Source organism: Rhinoraja longicauda, chromosome 37 (assembly GCF_053455715.1).
Source record: "Rhinoraja longicauda isolate Sanriku21f chromosome 37, sRhiLon1.1, whole genome shotgun sequence".
Classification (NCBI taxonomy): domain Eukaryota; kingdom Metazoa; phylum Chordata; class Chondrichthyes; order Rajiformes; family Arhynchobatidae; genus Rhinoraja; species Rhinoraja longicauda.
The window spans coordinates 13,671,952-13,690,021 of NC_135989.1; the positions used below are offsets into that span (position 1 = coordinate 13,671,952).

General features: G+C 45.9%; 1 protein-coding gene across 1 annotated transcript in view; it reads right to left on the reverse strand.

Annotated features, from left to right (window-relative positions):
- The window catches only part of LOC144610509 (voltage-dependent P/Q-type calcium channel subunit alpha-1A-like), a 398,212-nt gene that overhangs the window by 354,603 nt on the left and 25,539 nt on the right, over positions 1 to 18,070 (reverse strand). Inside the window, exon 2 of the mRNA XM_078429269.1 lies at positions 14,063 to 14,335. Coding sequence (XP_078285395.1) covers positions 14,063 to 14,335 — 273 coding nt within the window. The remainder of the gene's footprint in view (positions 1 to 14,062; positions 14,336 to 18,070) is intronic.

Consider the following 18,070-nt stretch of genomic DNA (forward strand, 5'->3'; position numbering starts at 1 on the left):
GCATTAAAAGCAGACGGCACTTGTTTCATTAAAAAAAGAGAACCTGCAATTTATCACCCACCTGTTTAGTGGGAGGCTCGCTCATCTACATTAACCCTAACAACTCCTACAATACAAAAATGCTTGGACCTCATTGTCCACAATGAGGTCCTCAACCTACCACAACCAAAGATCACGCCTGAACTACCATCTACCTCATTAGTGACCCTCAGACTATCCTTGATCAGTCTTTGCTGTTTTTACCTTGCATTAAAAGTTATTCCCTTGTCATAGGGAATTTATTCACAAAATGCTGGAGTAACTCAGCAGGTCAGGCAGCATCTCGGGAGAGATGGAATGGGTGACGTTTCGGGTCGAGACCCTTCTTCAGTCTGACGAAGCGTTTCGGGTCGTGACCCTTCTTCAGCCTGAAGAAGGGTCTCGACCCGAAACGTCACCCATTCCTTCTCTCCTGAGATGCTGCCTGACCTGCTGAGTTACTCCAGCATTTTGTGAATAAATACCTTCGATTTGTACCAGCATCTGCAGTTATTTTCTTATTCCCTTATCATGAATCTGTACGCTGTGAATGGCTCGATTGTAATCATGTATTGTTTTTCCGCTGACTGGTTAGCACGCAACAAAAGCTTGTCACTGTATCTCGGTACACGTGACAATAAACTACACCGAACTGAACATCTATCAAGTACGTTGGTAAGGGATGTGATCTTCTCCGCTGACTGACTAGCGCGCAACATTTTTTTGCAGCAAAAATGTTCCCAATGTTGGGGGAGTCCAGAACCAGAGGCCACACAGTCTGAGAATAAAGGGGAGGCCATTTAAAACAGCGGTGAGAAAAAAATCTTTTCACCCAGAGAGTTGTGAATTTGTGGAATTCGCTGCCACAGAAGGCAGTGGTGGCCAATTCACTGGATGAATTTAAAAGAGAGTTAGATAGAGCTCTAGGGGCTAGCGGGAATCAAGGGGTATGGGGAGAAGGCAGGCACGGGTTACTGATTGTGGGTGATCAGCCATGATCACAATGAATGGCGGTGCTGGCTCGAAGGGCTGAATGGCCTCCTCCTGCACCTATTTTACAATACAATACAATACAATATATCTTTATTGTCATTGTGCAGGGGTACAACGAGATTGGGAATGCGCCTCCCATACAACGCAATAATTTAATTAACTTACAAATTTAATTTGCTATGTTTCTATGCAACAAAAAACTAAACTAAACCTAGAAAATCCAAGGCTACCTTCCTAACTCTCTGCCCTCAATTTCTTGATGCAAGGCTGCACCTCTCCGGTCCCAGACTCTCCCACTAGTGGAAACATCCTCTCTGCATCCACTCTATCCAGGCCTTTCACTATTTGGCAAGTTTCAAATGAGGTCCCCCCTCGTCTAAGGCCCCACTGCCATCAAACACCCATCATACGTTAACCCACTCATCTTCATGTTAAATTGACAGGCTCTTACCCCGAGACTCCACAAGGTGACTAGTGCCCACCAAAGCAAATGCCCACTCAGCATTTACCGTCTGAAGCATCCACAAGTTCTTATTGGTGGTCAGAGTATTATCTGAATGGTGTCACGTTAGGAAAAGGGGACGTACAACGAGATCTGGGTGTCCTAGTGCATCAGTCACTGAAAGGAAGCATGCAGGTACAGCAGGCAGTGAAGAAAGCCAATGGAATGTCGGCCTTCATAACAAGAGGAGTTGAGTATAGGAGCAAAGAGGTCCTTCTGCAGTTGTACAGGGCCCTAGTGAGACCGCACCTGGAGTACTGTGTGCAGTTTTGGTCTCCAAATTAGAGGAAGGATATTCTTGCTATTGAAGGCGTGCAGCGTAGGTTTACTAGGTTAATTCCCGGAATGGCAGGACTGTCACATGTTGAAAGACTGGAGCAACTAGGCTTGTATACACTGGAATTTAGAATGATGAGAGGGGATCTTATCGAAAAGTATAAGATTATTAAGGGGTTGGACACGTTAGAGGCAGGCAACATGTTCCCAATGTTGGGGGAGTCCAGAACAAGAGGCCACAGTTTAAGAATAAGGGGTAGGCCATTTAGAACGGAGATGAGGAAAAACGTTTTCAGTCAGAGAGTTGTGAATCTGTGGAATTCTCTGCCTCAGAAGGCAATGGAGGCCGATTCTCTGAATGCATTCAAGAGGAGCTAGATAGAGCTCTTAAGGATAGCGGAGTCAGGGGGTATGGGGAGAAGGCAGGAACGGGGTACTGATTGTGGATGATCAGCCATGATCACATTGAATGGCGGTGCTGGCTCGAAGGGCCTACTCCTGCACCTATTGTCTATTGTCACCAGATTTAAAATAACCACTCAATCTTCCAAAATCCATGCAGTGCAAACGAATCATTCCTCTTAACGTAACCCTTCTAAGCACGGAGTCACTCTGCGAAACCTTCTCTGCAACGTTTCCAACACACACCTATATCCTTCTTTAAATAAGGAGACCATAACTGAATCTATTCTCCAAGTGTGGTCTCATCAAAGCCTGCTGTAGTCACAGCAAAATGTCTCCATTTTTATTCTCTCTGCTATTTGCAATAACGAGGAGAGATTTATTTCTGAATCTTTGAAACGCTTTGCCTCGGGGCTTAGTCAAAAAGTGCATGCAAGGCTGAAAACAATGCTTTTTTTCAGGATCCTGAGAATCAGAGAATGTGGAGATGGGTAAGATATCAACCACTACCTTTATTCAATAACGGAATAGGTTAGACAAACTGAATGGTGACTTAATGCTTCTATTTCACAATGGATCATTTTCCTGCTGGATACAGGACAAATGTTCCCAATGTTGGACGAGTCCAGAACCAGGGGCCACACAGTCTAAGAATAAAGGGGAGGCCATTTAAAACTGAGGTGAGAAAAAACCTTTTCACCCAGAGAGTTGTGAATTTGTGGAATTCTCTGCCACGGAGGGCAGTGGAGGCCAATTCACTGGATGAATTTAAAAGAGAGTCAGATAAAGCTCAAGGGGGCTAGTGGAATCAAGGGATATGGGGAGAAGGCAGGCACGGGTTACTGATTGTGGATGATCAGCCATGATCACAATGAATGGCAGTGCTGGCTCGAAGGGCCAAATGGCCTCCTCCTGCACCTATTTTCTATGTTATGTTTCTATCATTCAATGCCATGATTTACACAGTACTGGGAGTTGACCAGGCTGGACAACCTCCCTCTTCCATCTCACCAAAGGGTTGTCCACTTGAAACAATGAAAGGCATGATGTGAAAGAAACGGAGGGCAAGGAGTAATAAAAGATTCAAGTGATGGCAAGGAAATTAGTTGCACCAATTTGGACCAAATCTGGGATAAATCAGGTGCAACACAGAATTATACTGGTTGTATGCCTCTTGTCACCTTCCCCTCAATGAACAATGAACCATTCTACATCTCCTTGATAGTTCCTCTGTCCCTCTCTTCCCCTCCCCCTTCCCAGATCTCCCTCTATCTTCCTGTCTCCACCTATATCCTTCCTTTGTCCCGCCCCCCTGACATCAGTCTGAAGAAGGGCCTCGACCCGAAACGTCGCCCATTCCTTCTCTCCTGAGATGCTGCCTGAGTTACTCCAAAACTTTGTGTAGATCTTAGAAGCTAAAATCATTTGCTATTGAATGGAATTGAAAGATGGAGCGTAGAAACAGGACATTCGGCCCACCGTCCACACCAACCATCCATCACCCACTCACACTAGTTCTATGTTATAACATTTTCCCATCCACTCCCTGCACACGAGGGGCAATTTACAGAGAGGCAAACCCACAACTAGTTGAGACATGGGAGTAAACTGGAGCACCCGGAGAGACCCGGATGCTGTCTGACCCCTTGAGTTACTCAAGCTTTTTGTGTCTATCGCCCGGAGGAAACCCGCGCAGTCACAGGGAGAACATGCAAACTCCACACAGACAGCACCCGAGGCCAGGATCGAACCAGGGTCTCTGCCGCTGTGAGGCAGCAGCTCTACCCGCTGCGCCACTGCGCTTCCTCCAATGTGTATCAGACTAAACGGAGAGAATATCGGCACGGTGGCGCAGTGGTAGACTTGCTGCCTTACAGCGAATGCAGCGCCGGAGACCCAGGTTCGATCCTGACTACGGGCGCCGTCTGTACGGAGTTTGTACGTTCTTCCCGTGACCTGCGTGGGTTTTCTCCGAGATCTTCGGTTTCCTCCCACACTCCAAAGACGTGCAGGTATGTAGGTTAATTGACTGGGTAAAATGTAAAAATTGACCCTAGTGTGTGTTGGATAGTGTTAATGTGCGGGGATCGCTGGGCGGCGCGGACTCGGTGGGCCGAAGGGCCTGTTTCCGCGCTGTATCTCTAAAAAAAATTGGTTAACTGAACCATTTCACCAGCTGTGTGGGAAGGAACTGCAGATGCTGGTTTACCCCGAAGATAGACACAAAATGCTGGAGTAACTCAGCGGGACAGGCAGCATCTCTGGAGAGAAGGAATGGGTGACGTTTTGGGTCGAGATCCTTCTTCAGACTGGTTTGCCATTACCAAGATTGGCGTATTTGGCTGCCAACGTTGAATTTTTAATTGGATTATTCCACGAAGATAAATCCCGTCAGTTGGGGAAGGAAAGTTAACATTTGGCTGGTTGTTTTTCTGCTGAGTACAGTGGAGACATAATTTAGACAAACTAATTTCAATTAAGAGAAAAGACTTCTCGAAGCTGCAAGACCGCATCCACTGATTCTGCAGCGCCAGGATATTTTTTTAGAAAAAGGGACTTTAATCAAGTTTTTGTCTCATCTCCATTTGATTTTCTGCGTTGTATATCATTAACCATTCAATTGCCAGGGAGCTATCCAATGCCATGGGCGGTCACAGTGGCGCAGCGGTAGAGTTGCTGCCTTACAGCGAATGCAGCGCCGGAGACTCGGGTTCAATCCCGACTACGGGCGCCGTCTGTACGGAGTTTGTACGTTCTCCCCGTGACCTGCGAGGGTTTATTTAGAGATCTTCGGTTTCCTCCCACACTCCAAAGACGTAGAGGTTTGTAGGTTAATTGGCTTGGTAAATGTAAAAATTGTCCCTAGTGGGTATAGGATAGTGTTAATGTGCGGGGATCGCTGGTCGGCGTGGACCCAGTGGGCCGAAAGGGCCTGTTTCCGCGCTGTTTCTCTAAACTAAACTAAACAATGTGTGTTTTAGGAAAGAAAACTGCAGATGCTGGTTTAAATCGAATGTAGACACAAAATGCTGGAGTAACTCAGTGGAACAGGCAGTATCTCTGGAGAGAAGGAATGGGTGACGTTTCGGGTCAAGACCCTTCTTCAATGTGATCATGGCTGATCATTCTCAATCAGTACCCCATTCCTGCCTTCTCCCCATACCCTCTGACTCCGCTATCCTTAAGAGCTCTATCCGGCTCTCTCTTGAATGCATTCAGAGAATTGGCCTCCACTGCCTTCTGAGGCAGAGAATTCCACAGATTCACAACTCTCTGACTGAAAAAGTTTTTCCTCATCTCAGTTCTAAGAAAAAGTTTTTCCTCATCTCAGCTCAGTTTTCCTCAACTCAGTACTCTGTGGGTTTTGAAACTAAGCGTGGAATCAATCAGTGGAGGATGGAGAGAAGGAAACAGTGGTCTAATGGAGGGCAGGGAACAGTGATCCAGTGCAGGGCAGAGAACAGTGTGCAGTGAGTCAGTGGAAAGAAGAGCGGTGAGATGCAGTGTGGGAGACAGAGCAGAGAGTTAAGTACAAGATACACACAAACCCTTCCTTATCTCTGTGCCTCCATCTCCCCTGACTCTCAGTCTGAAGAAAGGTCACGACCCGAAACGTCACCCATTCCTTCTAACCAGAGATGCTGCCTGTCCCGCTGAGTTACTCCAGCACTGAGTGTCTATCTTTGGTGTAAACCAGCACCTGCAGTTCCTTCCTAAACAGTTAGGAACAAGGGCGAGGAAGGGCCAGAGCAGAGAATCGTCAGACGGTGGGGAACCAGGAATTGAAAGCACATGGAGGACACAGAACATGGAATCAGGCACCAGGAAGAGTGAGCCAGTAAAGGGACAAAGACTAATGGATTTGTGGACCTTCAGTGAAGAAAGGTCAACATCCTACGTCTGAAAAATTAATCAACTCAATGTCGTCTGTTGAAGAGAATCTGAATTGGTCTGGATGCAGTCTGCAACGAGACTGTGTCTGGCCAGGATAATACAATGAACAGGATAGACAGTGCACCCAGCTGGACTCATGCAGCAGGGGGAAAGGAAATTCCAGACGTCCAACCGAGAGAATTTAACAGTTAAGGCAGGCTAATAACGCTGTTACAGTACGGATACTTGGCCTTACCACGTCTGGCGGCAGGCAGGAGATAGGAATGTTCGGTCAACCTTTGTGTAGGAAGGAACTGCAGATGCTGCTTTACACCAAAGATAGACACAAAATGCTGGAGTAACTCAGCGGGACAGGCAGCATCTCTGGAGAGAAGGAATGGGTGACGTTTCGGATCGAGACCCTTCTTCAGGCTCGGGTTTCAATAGACAATAGACAACAGGTGCAGGAGGAGGCCATTCAGCCCTTCGAGCCAGCACCACCATTCAATGAGATCATGGCTGATCATTTTCAATCAGTACCCCGCTCCTGCCTTCTCCCCATACCCCGCTAGCCTTAAGAGCTCTATCTAGCTCTCTCTTGAATGCATTCAGAGAATTGGCCTCCTCGTCCTTCTGAGGCAGAGAATTCCACAGATTCACAACTCTCTGACTGAAAAGGTTTTTCCTCATCTCCGTTCTAAATGGCCTACCCCTTATTCTTAAACTGTGGCCCCTGGTTCTGAACTCCCCCAACATTGGGAACATGTTTCCTGCCTCTAACGTGTCCAACCCCTTAATAATCTTATACGTTTCGAAAAGATCCTCTCTCATCCTTCTAAATTCCAGTGTATACAAGCCTAGTCGCTCCAGTCTTTCAACATACGACAGTCCCGCCATTCCGGGAATTAACCTAGTAAACCTACGCTGCACGCCCTCAATAGCAAGAATATCCTTCCTCAAATTTGGAGACCAAAACTGCACACAGTACTCCAGGTGCGGTCTCACTAGGGCCCTGTGCAACTGCAGAAGGACCTCTTTGCTCCTAGGGTAGAGACCCTTCTCCAGACGTCTTAAGAAGAAGGGCCTCGACCTGAAACATCACCCATTCCTTCTCTCCTGTCCCGCTGAGTTACTCCAGCATTTTGTATCTTTCTTCTGTGAACCGTTGAACCAAATCGTGGCCACACTTGTGTACTGCCTAGGCGAGTGAGGTCTGCTGTATGATTTTACCGGGTTGTACACAAAACAAAGCATTACACTTCGGTGCATGCAACAATAAATGATCATTGAATCACTGAATCAAATAGCAATGATGATCAGCGTGGACTCGCTGGGCCTAAGGGCCTGTTTCCATGTTGTATCTTTCAATCAGTCAATCAATTGTTGTCACTTGTACTGTGAGGTACAGTGAAAAGGTTTTGCATGCCATCCAATCAATTTAGATAATACTAAACATGAATACAATCAAACCAAACGCAAGTCTGAAAGGGGGAGGGATGAGCTGGTGGGCCTGTTTCCATGCTGTATCTTTCAATCAATCAATCAACTGGAGTAGTATTTCACCTTTGGTCTCTGATGCTAAACAAATTCAATGGAATTGAATGTATGAGAGTTCTCCGTGAACACACTGCATTTTGAGCCAGCAACGAATAACATATTCCTGTCCCAACATATTTCACTTATACACCCCAACGGTATGGATATTGACTTCTCTAACTTGAAGTATCCATTGCTTTCCCTCGTTTCCATCATTTCGCTGAACACCTCCGCTCAGTCCACCTAAACCTACCTGCCTGTTCTCCCAGTTGCTCAACACTTTAACTCCCCCTCCCACTCCCACACTGACCTTTCTGTACTGGGCCTCCTCCATTGTCAGAGTGAGGCCCAGCACAAATTAGAGGAACAGCACCTCATATTTCGCTTGGGCAGTTTACACCCCAGCGGTATGAACATTGACTTCTCTACTTCCGGTAGTCCCTGCTTTCCCTCTCTATCCCCTCCCCCTTCCCAGTTCTCCCACTAGTCTTCCTGTCTCCGACTACATCCTTTCTTTGTCCCGCCCCCCTCCCCTGACATCAGTCTGAAGACGGGTCTCGACCCGAAACATCACCCATTCCTTCTCTCCCGAGATGCTGCCTGACCTGCTGAGTTACTCCAGCATTTTGTGTCTGCTTTCTCTCTCTCTCTCTCTTTTCCCTGAACCTTCTTTGGTACAAGGCAAACAACCTCAAATTCTGCAACCTAACCCAAGTGCCAAAACATGAACATCATGGGGAAATAGCCACAGGCTGATTGCAAGTGACTGAAGGTCTCACTGGTCTATCTCAGCAGTAGGCCCCGTCTCAATGCGCGAGATCAGACATCTTTCAGCAAGTACATCCATGGGGTTGCTAATGATCAATCAATGGAACCCGACAGATTGGCAGATGTGCCAAGCTGTGACCTGGGCACAACCTGCCAGCTGATTCCACTTCCCAGCTGCTACTCAGTACCAGGGAGCTTTGAGGTTTAGGTGTAGCTTTATTATAGTGACATGTACCAAATTACAGTGACAGGCAAGCTAACCAACAGATCAGATACACCGCGCATAAACACACACCAGCCATGACCACATTGAATGGCGGTGCTGGCTCGAAGTGCTGAATGGCCCACTCCTGCACAAGATTATTAAGGGGTTGGACAAACGTTAGAGGCAGGAAACATGTTCCCAATGTAGGGGGAGTCCAGAACAAGGGGCCACAGTTTAAGAATAAGGGGTAGGCCATTTAGAACTGAGATGAGGAAAAGCTTTTTCAGTCGAGAGTTGTGAATCTGTGGAATTCTCTGCCTCAGAAGGCAGTGGAGGCCAATTCTCTGAATGCATTCAAGAGTGAGCTAGATAGAGCTCTTAAGGATAGCGGAGTCAGGGGGTATGGGGAGAAGGGAGGAACGGGGTACTGATTGAGAATGATCAGCCATGATCAAATTGAATGGCGGTGCTGGCTCGAAGGGCCGAACGGCCTCCTCCTGCACCCATTGTCTATTGCCTATTGTCACACTCGAGCCAAACACAATAGATAGAGCAAAGGGGAGGATACAGAGTGCAGAATATTGTTCTCAGCATTGTAACGTATCAGTTCCATTAACAAGTCCAGTAGTCACGATGGGACCTTGCATTCTAAATGTTAGTTACCATCTGATTACTACCCAACCTATGACCCAATGCCTCACATATTTGCCCACTCACTCAATAATAATTTTAATTAGGTTTAGAGGTACAGCATGGAACAGGCTCTTCGGCCCATTGAATCCTCGCCCACCAATGATCACCCATACACTAGTTCCATCCTGCACTCAATTCACGGTAGAGTTGCTTGCTGCCTTACAGTGCCAAAGACCCGGGTTCGATCCCGACTACAGGTGCTGTCTGTATGGAGTTTGTACGTTCTCCCTATGGGTTTAGAGAAATCAATACTGCAAGATTTCGCTTGGGCAGCTTACAACTCAGCGGTATTCTCAAAATCCAAGTGACTCTTGCTTTCCCTCTCACGCCCCTTCCCTCCCCCGCTCTAGTTCTCCGACTAGTTTCACTGTCCTGATTAATTTTACTGTTTGAATGCCTCGTTGCTACCTTCCCTTCCCCCAACAATGAACCATTCTACATTTCCTTGATCATCGTCTGCTATATCTGTCGTTTTCACGCCTTACATTCTCTTTGCACCCTTCCATATCTCTAGGTTCCCTCTCCCCTGACTCTCAGTCTGAAGAAGGGTCTCGACCCGAAACGTCTCCCATTCCTTCTCTCTAGAGACGCTGCCTGTGCCACTGAGTTGCTCCGGCATTTTGTGCCTATCTTCAGCTATGTAGGTTAATTGGCTTCTGAAAATTGTCCCCAGTGTGTGGGGTAGAACTAGAGCATGGGTGATCGCTGGTCGGCACGGACCCGGTGGGCTGACAGACCTGTTTCCATGCTGTATCTCCAAACTAAACTAACCATCAGTCTGAAGAAGGGTCTCAACCCGAAACGTCACCCATTCCTTCTCTCCTGAGATGCTGCCTGACCCGCTGAGTTACTCCAGCACTTTGTGAATAAATACCTTCGATTTGTACCAGCATCTGCAGTTATCTTCTTATACATTCTTAAACTAACTCTTCCCCACCCCACCCCCCTCCCCCTTGTCCCAGATTACTCAATCAATGAAAATAGCTTGTCCCTTCACTGTTGCCCTTAATGCCTTAGGAAACTTTATCAAATCATCCTTCAAAACTTCAGCACATCACTTTTAGTAATCTCGACAAAATGAAGAGATTCACTTGGATTAATTCTCAGAGACATACTGCTCTCTCTCTCTCCAATGTCAATACAATCTCTCCAAGGGAGAGTTAGTTGTAGACCTGCACTCCAATATCCAGATGTGGTCTCACCAGGGTTTGAAACATCTGGAGCATAATGTGTACCAGTGTCCTCTGGACATTAAAGTCCAGTGCCCCAGGTTAGAGATTTATTACACATGCTTGGGACAGCATAGAAAACTGTGGGGTATAACATTGCAACTTAACCAGACCAAACCAAACCCAACCTAAATCCAAGAACCAATCATTTTTATAGTCATACCACACCATAAATATGAAACACAAAATGCCGATCATGAATAGAGGACACAACGTGGTCAAAGCTAGTAAATCATCTGCACCAGAATAGACAATCTGCCCGAATCAGAATTACCCCAACACAAATCCAGCACAGGCAGTCCGATGTGGTCAGGATGGGCTCAGGGAGTCAGTCATGACCATCCAGGGACGCTAGATTCTGACAATCCGTGGTACGACCATTGCCAATACCTTGGGCTAACCAAGGTGCTGGCTACAAGTCAATAGACAATAGATAATAGACAATAGGAGCAGGAGCCAGCACTGCCATTCAATGTGATCATGGCTGATCATTCTCAAGTCACTTGCAAGATTACATCAGTATCAGCTCCTGCAGCACAAGGATCAAGGAGCGAACAATCTCTGTGTTCTGCAACATCCAAATACATTGCATTTACAATGGAGGCAACCAGGTAATAGAGTTCTTTGTTAGATGAGAACAAAGAATGGGCTAGCAGCCTGTTGGGACATTATGTTACAGTTGTTGAGGCCACATTTGGAATACCATGTTTAGGTTTGGGTCACCCTGTTCTTAGAAAGATGTTGTCAAGCTGGATAGGGTAGAGAGAAGAATTACGAGGATGTTGCCAGGACTCAAGGGCCTGTGCTGTAGAGAGAGGTTGGGAAGGTGAGGATTTTATTCCTTGGAGCACAATAGACAATAGGTGCAGGAGGAGGCCATTCGGCCCTTCAAGCCAGCACCACCATTCAATGTGATCATGGCTGATCATTCTCAATCAGTACCCCGTTCATGCCTTCTCCCCATATCCCCTGACTCCGCTGTCCTTAAGAGCTCTGTCTAGCTCTCTCTTGAATGCATTCAGAGAATTGGCCTCCACTGCCTTCTGAGACAGAGAATTCCACAGATTTACAACTCTCTGACTGAAAAAGTTTTTCCTCATCTCCGTTCTAAATGGCCTACCCCTTATTCTTAAACTGTGGCCCCTGGTTCTGGACTCCCCCAACATTGGGAACATGTTTCCTGCCTCCAACGTGTCCAACCCCTTAATAATCTTATATTACTCCTCACAGGAGGATGAGCAGGTGATTCTTATCATCATATCATATATATACAGCCGGAAACAGGCCTTTTCGGCCCACCAAGTCCATGCCGCCCAGCGATCCCCGTACATTAACACTATCCTACACCCACTAGGGACAATTTTTACATTTACCCAGCCAATTAACCTACATACCTGTACGTCTTTGGAGTACAGAGTGTATAGAGGTGTATAATATCATGAGGGGAATGGATAAGGTAAATGCACAAACTGTTACCCAGGGTACAGGAATCAAGAACCAGAGGACTCAGGTTTAAGTTGACAGGGGAAAGATTTAAGAGGAACCCAAGGGGCAACTTTTTCTACACAGAGGATGGTAGTTATCGGGAACGAGCTGCCAGAGGAGGTGGTTGAGGCAGATACTATAAGAACATTTAAAGAAGATTTGGGCAGGTAAATGCATTGGAAAGGTTGAGGGAAATGGGCCAAATGCAGGCAGGTGGGCCTAGTGTAGATGGGGAATGTTGGTCAGCATAGGCAAGCTGGGCCGAAGGGCCTTTTCCTAGTCTGTATGACGCTATGACTGTGTTTTTTGTGCTTCTCCTTTGCTCAGTAAGGTTGTCCACTTTCCTGCCCAATCCTCAAATCCTCTCATCCCTCTATTGTCCACAAATCTGGCGATCGTGGCCTTGAGTACCTTCAACAAATGACCATCCACAGCCTCAAGGGGGAGGGGGGAGATGGGGCAGAGAATTCCACAGGTTCACCATTCACAGGGTGATGGGATTTTCCAGTCATCTGAGCCCCTAGGTTTGACTGCAGGTCTCACATTAACAAAAGCCCGTGGATCAAAGATTGTACTCAGCCTCAAAGCAGAAACCGCATACTCCTGAACCAGGATTAAGAATATGGCCTCCAATTAGCAAAGGTGCAATTTATCTTATCCAGTCACCCAAAAAAATCTCTGATCAGTAAATTAAAAAACATAGAGACCCCTTTGTGTGCTTTTAAAAAAAATTCCCATTCGACTCCTAGGTGAATGTGATTTTTTTTTTTAAAGGCTGCAGGTTTTCTGGATATCTATCTGCATGCGGTCTTGGTTTGGATTCTAATCCATCTCGGCATCTTATCTGTGCGATCACGAGCCCAGTGGAAACCAGGTGATCGTGCGAACAGGAGGATGAAAAAAAAAAAAAAAATCCTATTCATCACACCAACCTACTGAATGGCTCCCTAAAATAGACACTATCACACGTCAGCAAACCTAGTTAATGCATCCCTGCTCCCATCGGGCATTTAAACCCGCACAGAAACAGCACAAAAAATAAACTCTGCAATAACAGGCTACATAAAAACCTCCTGTAATTTATTCCCAAGGAAATGGCTGCAATTGGTCTGGGACATTAATGATAATTATGACTATTTGCAAATGGCAGTAGATTTTTTTTTTCCCCTGGACCTGAAAGCTGACTGCATTAATGTGAAGAGAATCGTTAAACTCAGATACATTTTTTGGGGGAGGTGAGGGGAGGAGAAGAGGGGGATGATTTTGATTTATTTTGCCTTTTATTTCCCCACCCCCATTACTTCCCTCCACACTCCATATACACAGTGGGTTACCCACAGCAAATCTTGCACCAACCTTTCACCAGTGAGATCAACATAATGCCACCATTGGAGGTAGTGAGGCAGCGTGCTGGCAGCTATAAATGTACATCATGCTACCCAGTCAAACCGACCATAACTCTAGGAAATGGACATTAACACCAGTAAAGCTGCCATGACTAGGTTAACTGACATGCTACGAGCAACATAACCTGGAACTGACATGATTAACATTACAACCAGAGGCACTGGCAACGGTCACATTATAACTGATATATCATTGCATCCAACATGACCAGTGAAACTGACCACTGTTACCAGTATAACCAGGGAACTGGTGCAATTAGCAGACATAACCAGAGAAATTGGCATTATAAACCGAGAGTTTGACGTGCATTTTAATATAACCAGTGTCACTAATATCATGCAACATTGAGACCCATGTTCATTTTTTTTTTTTAAACCGGTACATTGGGATGATAACCATTATAACCAAGGGGGAGGGGAGGGGGGGAGGGAGTGACATTCATATTACCATCATAAACTAGAGAAGGGATATTCATGGCATGATTTTACCAGTAAAAAAACTAACAAGTGAAATTGGCAACGTTTAACATCGTGCAGATTTCCACATTTCCCTCTCCACCCCCCCCCCCCCCCCACCAACAATCGAATTGCCAATACTTGTTTTAAAACAAAATGCATCAATACACATTAGAGAGAGAAATTTTAAAAAGAAAAATAAATAAATAATAATAATAATAAAGGATATGGCCATTCTGTGATCTTTTTGGCATATTTTCTTACAAAGTTGTCTTCACTGAAGAGAAAGAGTGAGCGGTTAACTGTGAGGCAGTTCTGTCGGACGGGGATAGGGTTGTAGAGGGCCATAGTCCGGGCTCTTTGGGCCATAGATTGCTTGTACATCCTCTGGGGGGGCGCTCCGGGAGCTCCTCCCTGCCGGCTCCCACCTCGGCCAGCGTTTCCTTGCCCAGGTCCATACCTGGCTGGCACCTCGTCTCCAAACCTCGCCATTCTAAAAACAGATGCCAAAAATCACCATTCAGCAGCAAGGGAAGGCAAATCCACGATACATCCCATCATCTGTACCAGTGCTGGAGCTCTCTCTCTCTCTCTCTCTCTCTCTCTCTCTCTCTCTCTGTGACTCTCTCTTTAGCTTGTCAATTGAGATTTTTTTTCTCCTCCAGTCTCTCTCTTTCTCTCTTTCGTTGTCAATTGAGATTTTTTTTCTTCCAGCCTCTCTCCTTTCTCTTTTGCTTGTCACTTGAGAAGATTTTTCTCCTCCAGTCTCTCTCTCCCTCTCTCTTTCGTTGTCAATTGAGATTTTTTTTCTCCAGTCTCTCTCTTTCTCTTTAGCTTGTCAATTGAGATTTTTTTCTCCTCCAGTCTCTCTCTTTCTCTTTAGCTTGTCAATTGAGATTTTTTTCTTCCAGCCTCTCTCTCTTTCTCTTTTGCTTGTCACTTGAGAAGATTTTTTTCCTCCCTCTCTCTTTCGTTGTCAATTGAGATTTTTCTCCTCCAGTCTCTCCCTCTCTCTTTCGTTGTCAATTGAGATTTTTCTCCTCCAGTCTCTCCCTCTCTCTTTCGTTGTCAATTGAGATTTCTTCTTCCAGTCTCTCCCTCTCTCTTTCGTTGTCAATTGAGATTTTTCTCCTCCAGTCTCTCCCTCTCTCTTCAGCTTGTCAATTGAGATTTTTTTTCCTCCTCTCTCTTTTTCCCCCAACACACACAAAATTAGACAAGACACGCAAAATTGTCAGGTCTATTTTCAGCTCTGCAGGTATATTTTTTTTGCAGAATATTGTTGTCTTCGAGGAAATTATGTTTTCCAGGCAAAGATATTTTTTTTTCTCTTTTTTAAAAAATCAGGTTTCGGTCGATATTTTTTTCTTCCTGCATCGGCAGATTGTTTCTCTCTCTCTCTCACAGTCTATTCTCCCAGTCGCCGATGCATTATCTGCACCTCCATGCTGTAGTTTTAGTCCCAGAGTAAAATCCACACAGCATCCCAGGCTAAGGTCCACATGCCTTTCATTTGCTTGCTCCAGACGTCGCTGCAACGCACATCTTACCCACACCCCCTCCCTTATCTCTCTCCTCCTCCTCCTCCTCCTCCTCCCTAACCTATCGATATTAATCAATTGCAATGCTAAAATGATAACGCCGGAGCTACTGGTAACGAGAAAGCAATGGAAGAAACATCTGATCAAATTTATACACGAACCAACTGCAGACAGCGTAACACTCGCCTCGTGATCTACCCCTATCCAATAAGCAACCAAACCTTAGATTTTATATTGAAAAAAAATCATGAGTATCTTTATTCCCCTCCCTCCCCTCCGGATTTGGAACAGAATTGGATTTTAACATGGGCATCAATTTGGTCAGAAAGTAAATAGGCAACACTATGTCAAAAGTCAAACCCCAAGCTGCATAGTTAACTCTTTAAGAATGGACATTCTATTGACCCAGATTCTGCCATTCCATTCAAAGCTTTTTCATTACTTTGTATTGACATTTGGTTCAGCTCTCCCTTTCTGTAAACCCGCATCTGCACTTTCCTCCCACACTCCCAAAGACGTGCAGGTTTGTAGGTTAATTGGCTTTGGCCAAATTGGAAATTGTCCCTGGTGTGTGTAGGATAGTGTTAATGTGTGGGGATCGCTGGTCAATAGACAATAGACAATAGGTGCAGGAGGAGGCCATTCGACCCTTCGAGCCAGCACCGCCATTCAATGTGATCATGGCTGATCATTCTCAATCAGTACCCCGATCCTGCCTTCTCCCCATACCCCCTCACTCCACTATCCTTAAGAGCTCTATCTAGCTCTCTCTTGAATGCATTCAGAGAATTGGCCTCCACTGCCTTCTGAGGCAGAGAATTCCACAGATTCACAACTCTCTGACTGAAAAAGTTTTTCCTCATCTCAGTTCTAAATGGTCTACCCCTTATTCTTAAACTATGGCCCCTTGTTCTGGACTCCCCCAACATTGGGAACATGTTTCCTGCCTCTAACGTGTCCAACCCCTTAATAATCTTTTACGTTTCGATAAGATCTCCTCTCATCCTTCTAAATTCCAGTGTATACAAGCCTAGTCGCTCCAATCTTCAAACATATGATAGTCCCGCCATTCCGGGAATTAATCTAGTAAACCTACGCTGCACGCCCTCAATAGCAAGAATATCCTTCCTCAAATTTGGAGACCAAAACTGCACACAGTACTCCAGGTGCGGTCTCACTAGGGCCCTGTACAACTGCAGTAGGGCCTCTTTGCTCCTATACTCAACTCCTCTTGTTATGAAGGCCAACATTCCATTGGCTTTCTTCACTGCCTGCTGTACCTGCATGCTTCCTTTCAGTGACTGATGCACTAGGACACCCAGATCTCGTTTTACGTCCCCTGTTCCTAACTTGACACCATTCAGATCCTCACACTTATCCACATTAAACTGCATCTGTCATGCATCCGCCCACTCACACAACCTGTCCAAGTCACCCTGCAACCTCATAGCATCTTCCTCACAGTTCACACTACCACGGACTCGGTGGGCCGAAGGGCCTGTTTCTGCGCTGTATCTCTAAAGTTGAAAGTAAAGTCTAAATAGGTGTCAAATATTGAAGTGATGTGTATTTACTACTGCATGCATGGAATTTTGATTTGATACTGCCAGCCCAATGTTCTGCAAACAGTGATGGGTTGTGACATTTTTGGTCCCCTGAGGGATTTGAGCCTAAATCAGTTCTGGCTGGTGGAACGTTGAACTCTTCTCTACACCACAGGAACCAAAGGGGAATGGGAAGTCTCTGACTGATAGCTGGCCAGGCTTAAAGGCAATGTGTAAATATATGCAGAAAATACCACTGATTGGCAGCCTCATGGAGCTGGGCAGAAAAAAACATCGGTCCCAATAAATTCTCACCAGATGTATGCAGTATGTGCTGATAGTTATCTTCTGGTCATCTGAACTCAGCAAGCTACAACAACTGCCATTTCCAAAGCACCTTTAACTAAACAAAAACATCCCGGTGGAAACGAGGAACTGCAGATGCTGGTTTACACAAAAAGGACACAAAGTGCTGGAGTAACTCAGCGGGTCTGGCAGCATCTGTGGAGAACATGGATAGGTGATGGAAGGTCCTGACCCAAAATGTCAACTATCCATATTCCCCAGAGATGCTTGGTCTGAAGAAGGGTCTCGACCCGAAACGTCACCCATTCCCTCTCTCCAGAGATGCTGCCTGTCCCGCTGAGTTACTCCAGCACTTTGTGTCAATTAATCCATCCGTGTTGGTTTGTGGAAGCTTACAATTGCCCCTTGGTCGCTAGTTCCTACATTGTAACTTTGAAAGGAGCTATAAAGTGTTTCTGTTGTCTTGAGTAGAGATGCAAGCCGACTGAAGAAGGGTCCCAACCTGAAACATCACCATTCCAAGTTCTCCAAAACATGACTGGACTCTTTTGAGAAAAGTTTACTTTTTTGACGCCGCATGAGAAGATTAGAGATACAGCACGGAAACAGGCCCTTCGGCCCACCGAGTCCGTGCTGACCAGCGATCACCCCGCACACTAGCAATATCCTACACGCTAGGGACAATATACAAGTTACAGAAGTCAATTAACCTACAAAGCTGTACACTTTTGCAATGTGGGAGGAAACCAGAGCACCTGGAAAAAACCCACACGATCACAGGGAGAACGTACAAACTCCATACAGACAGCACCCATAGTCAGGATCGAACATGGGTCT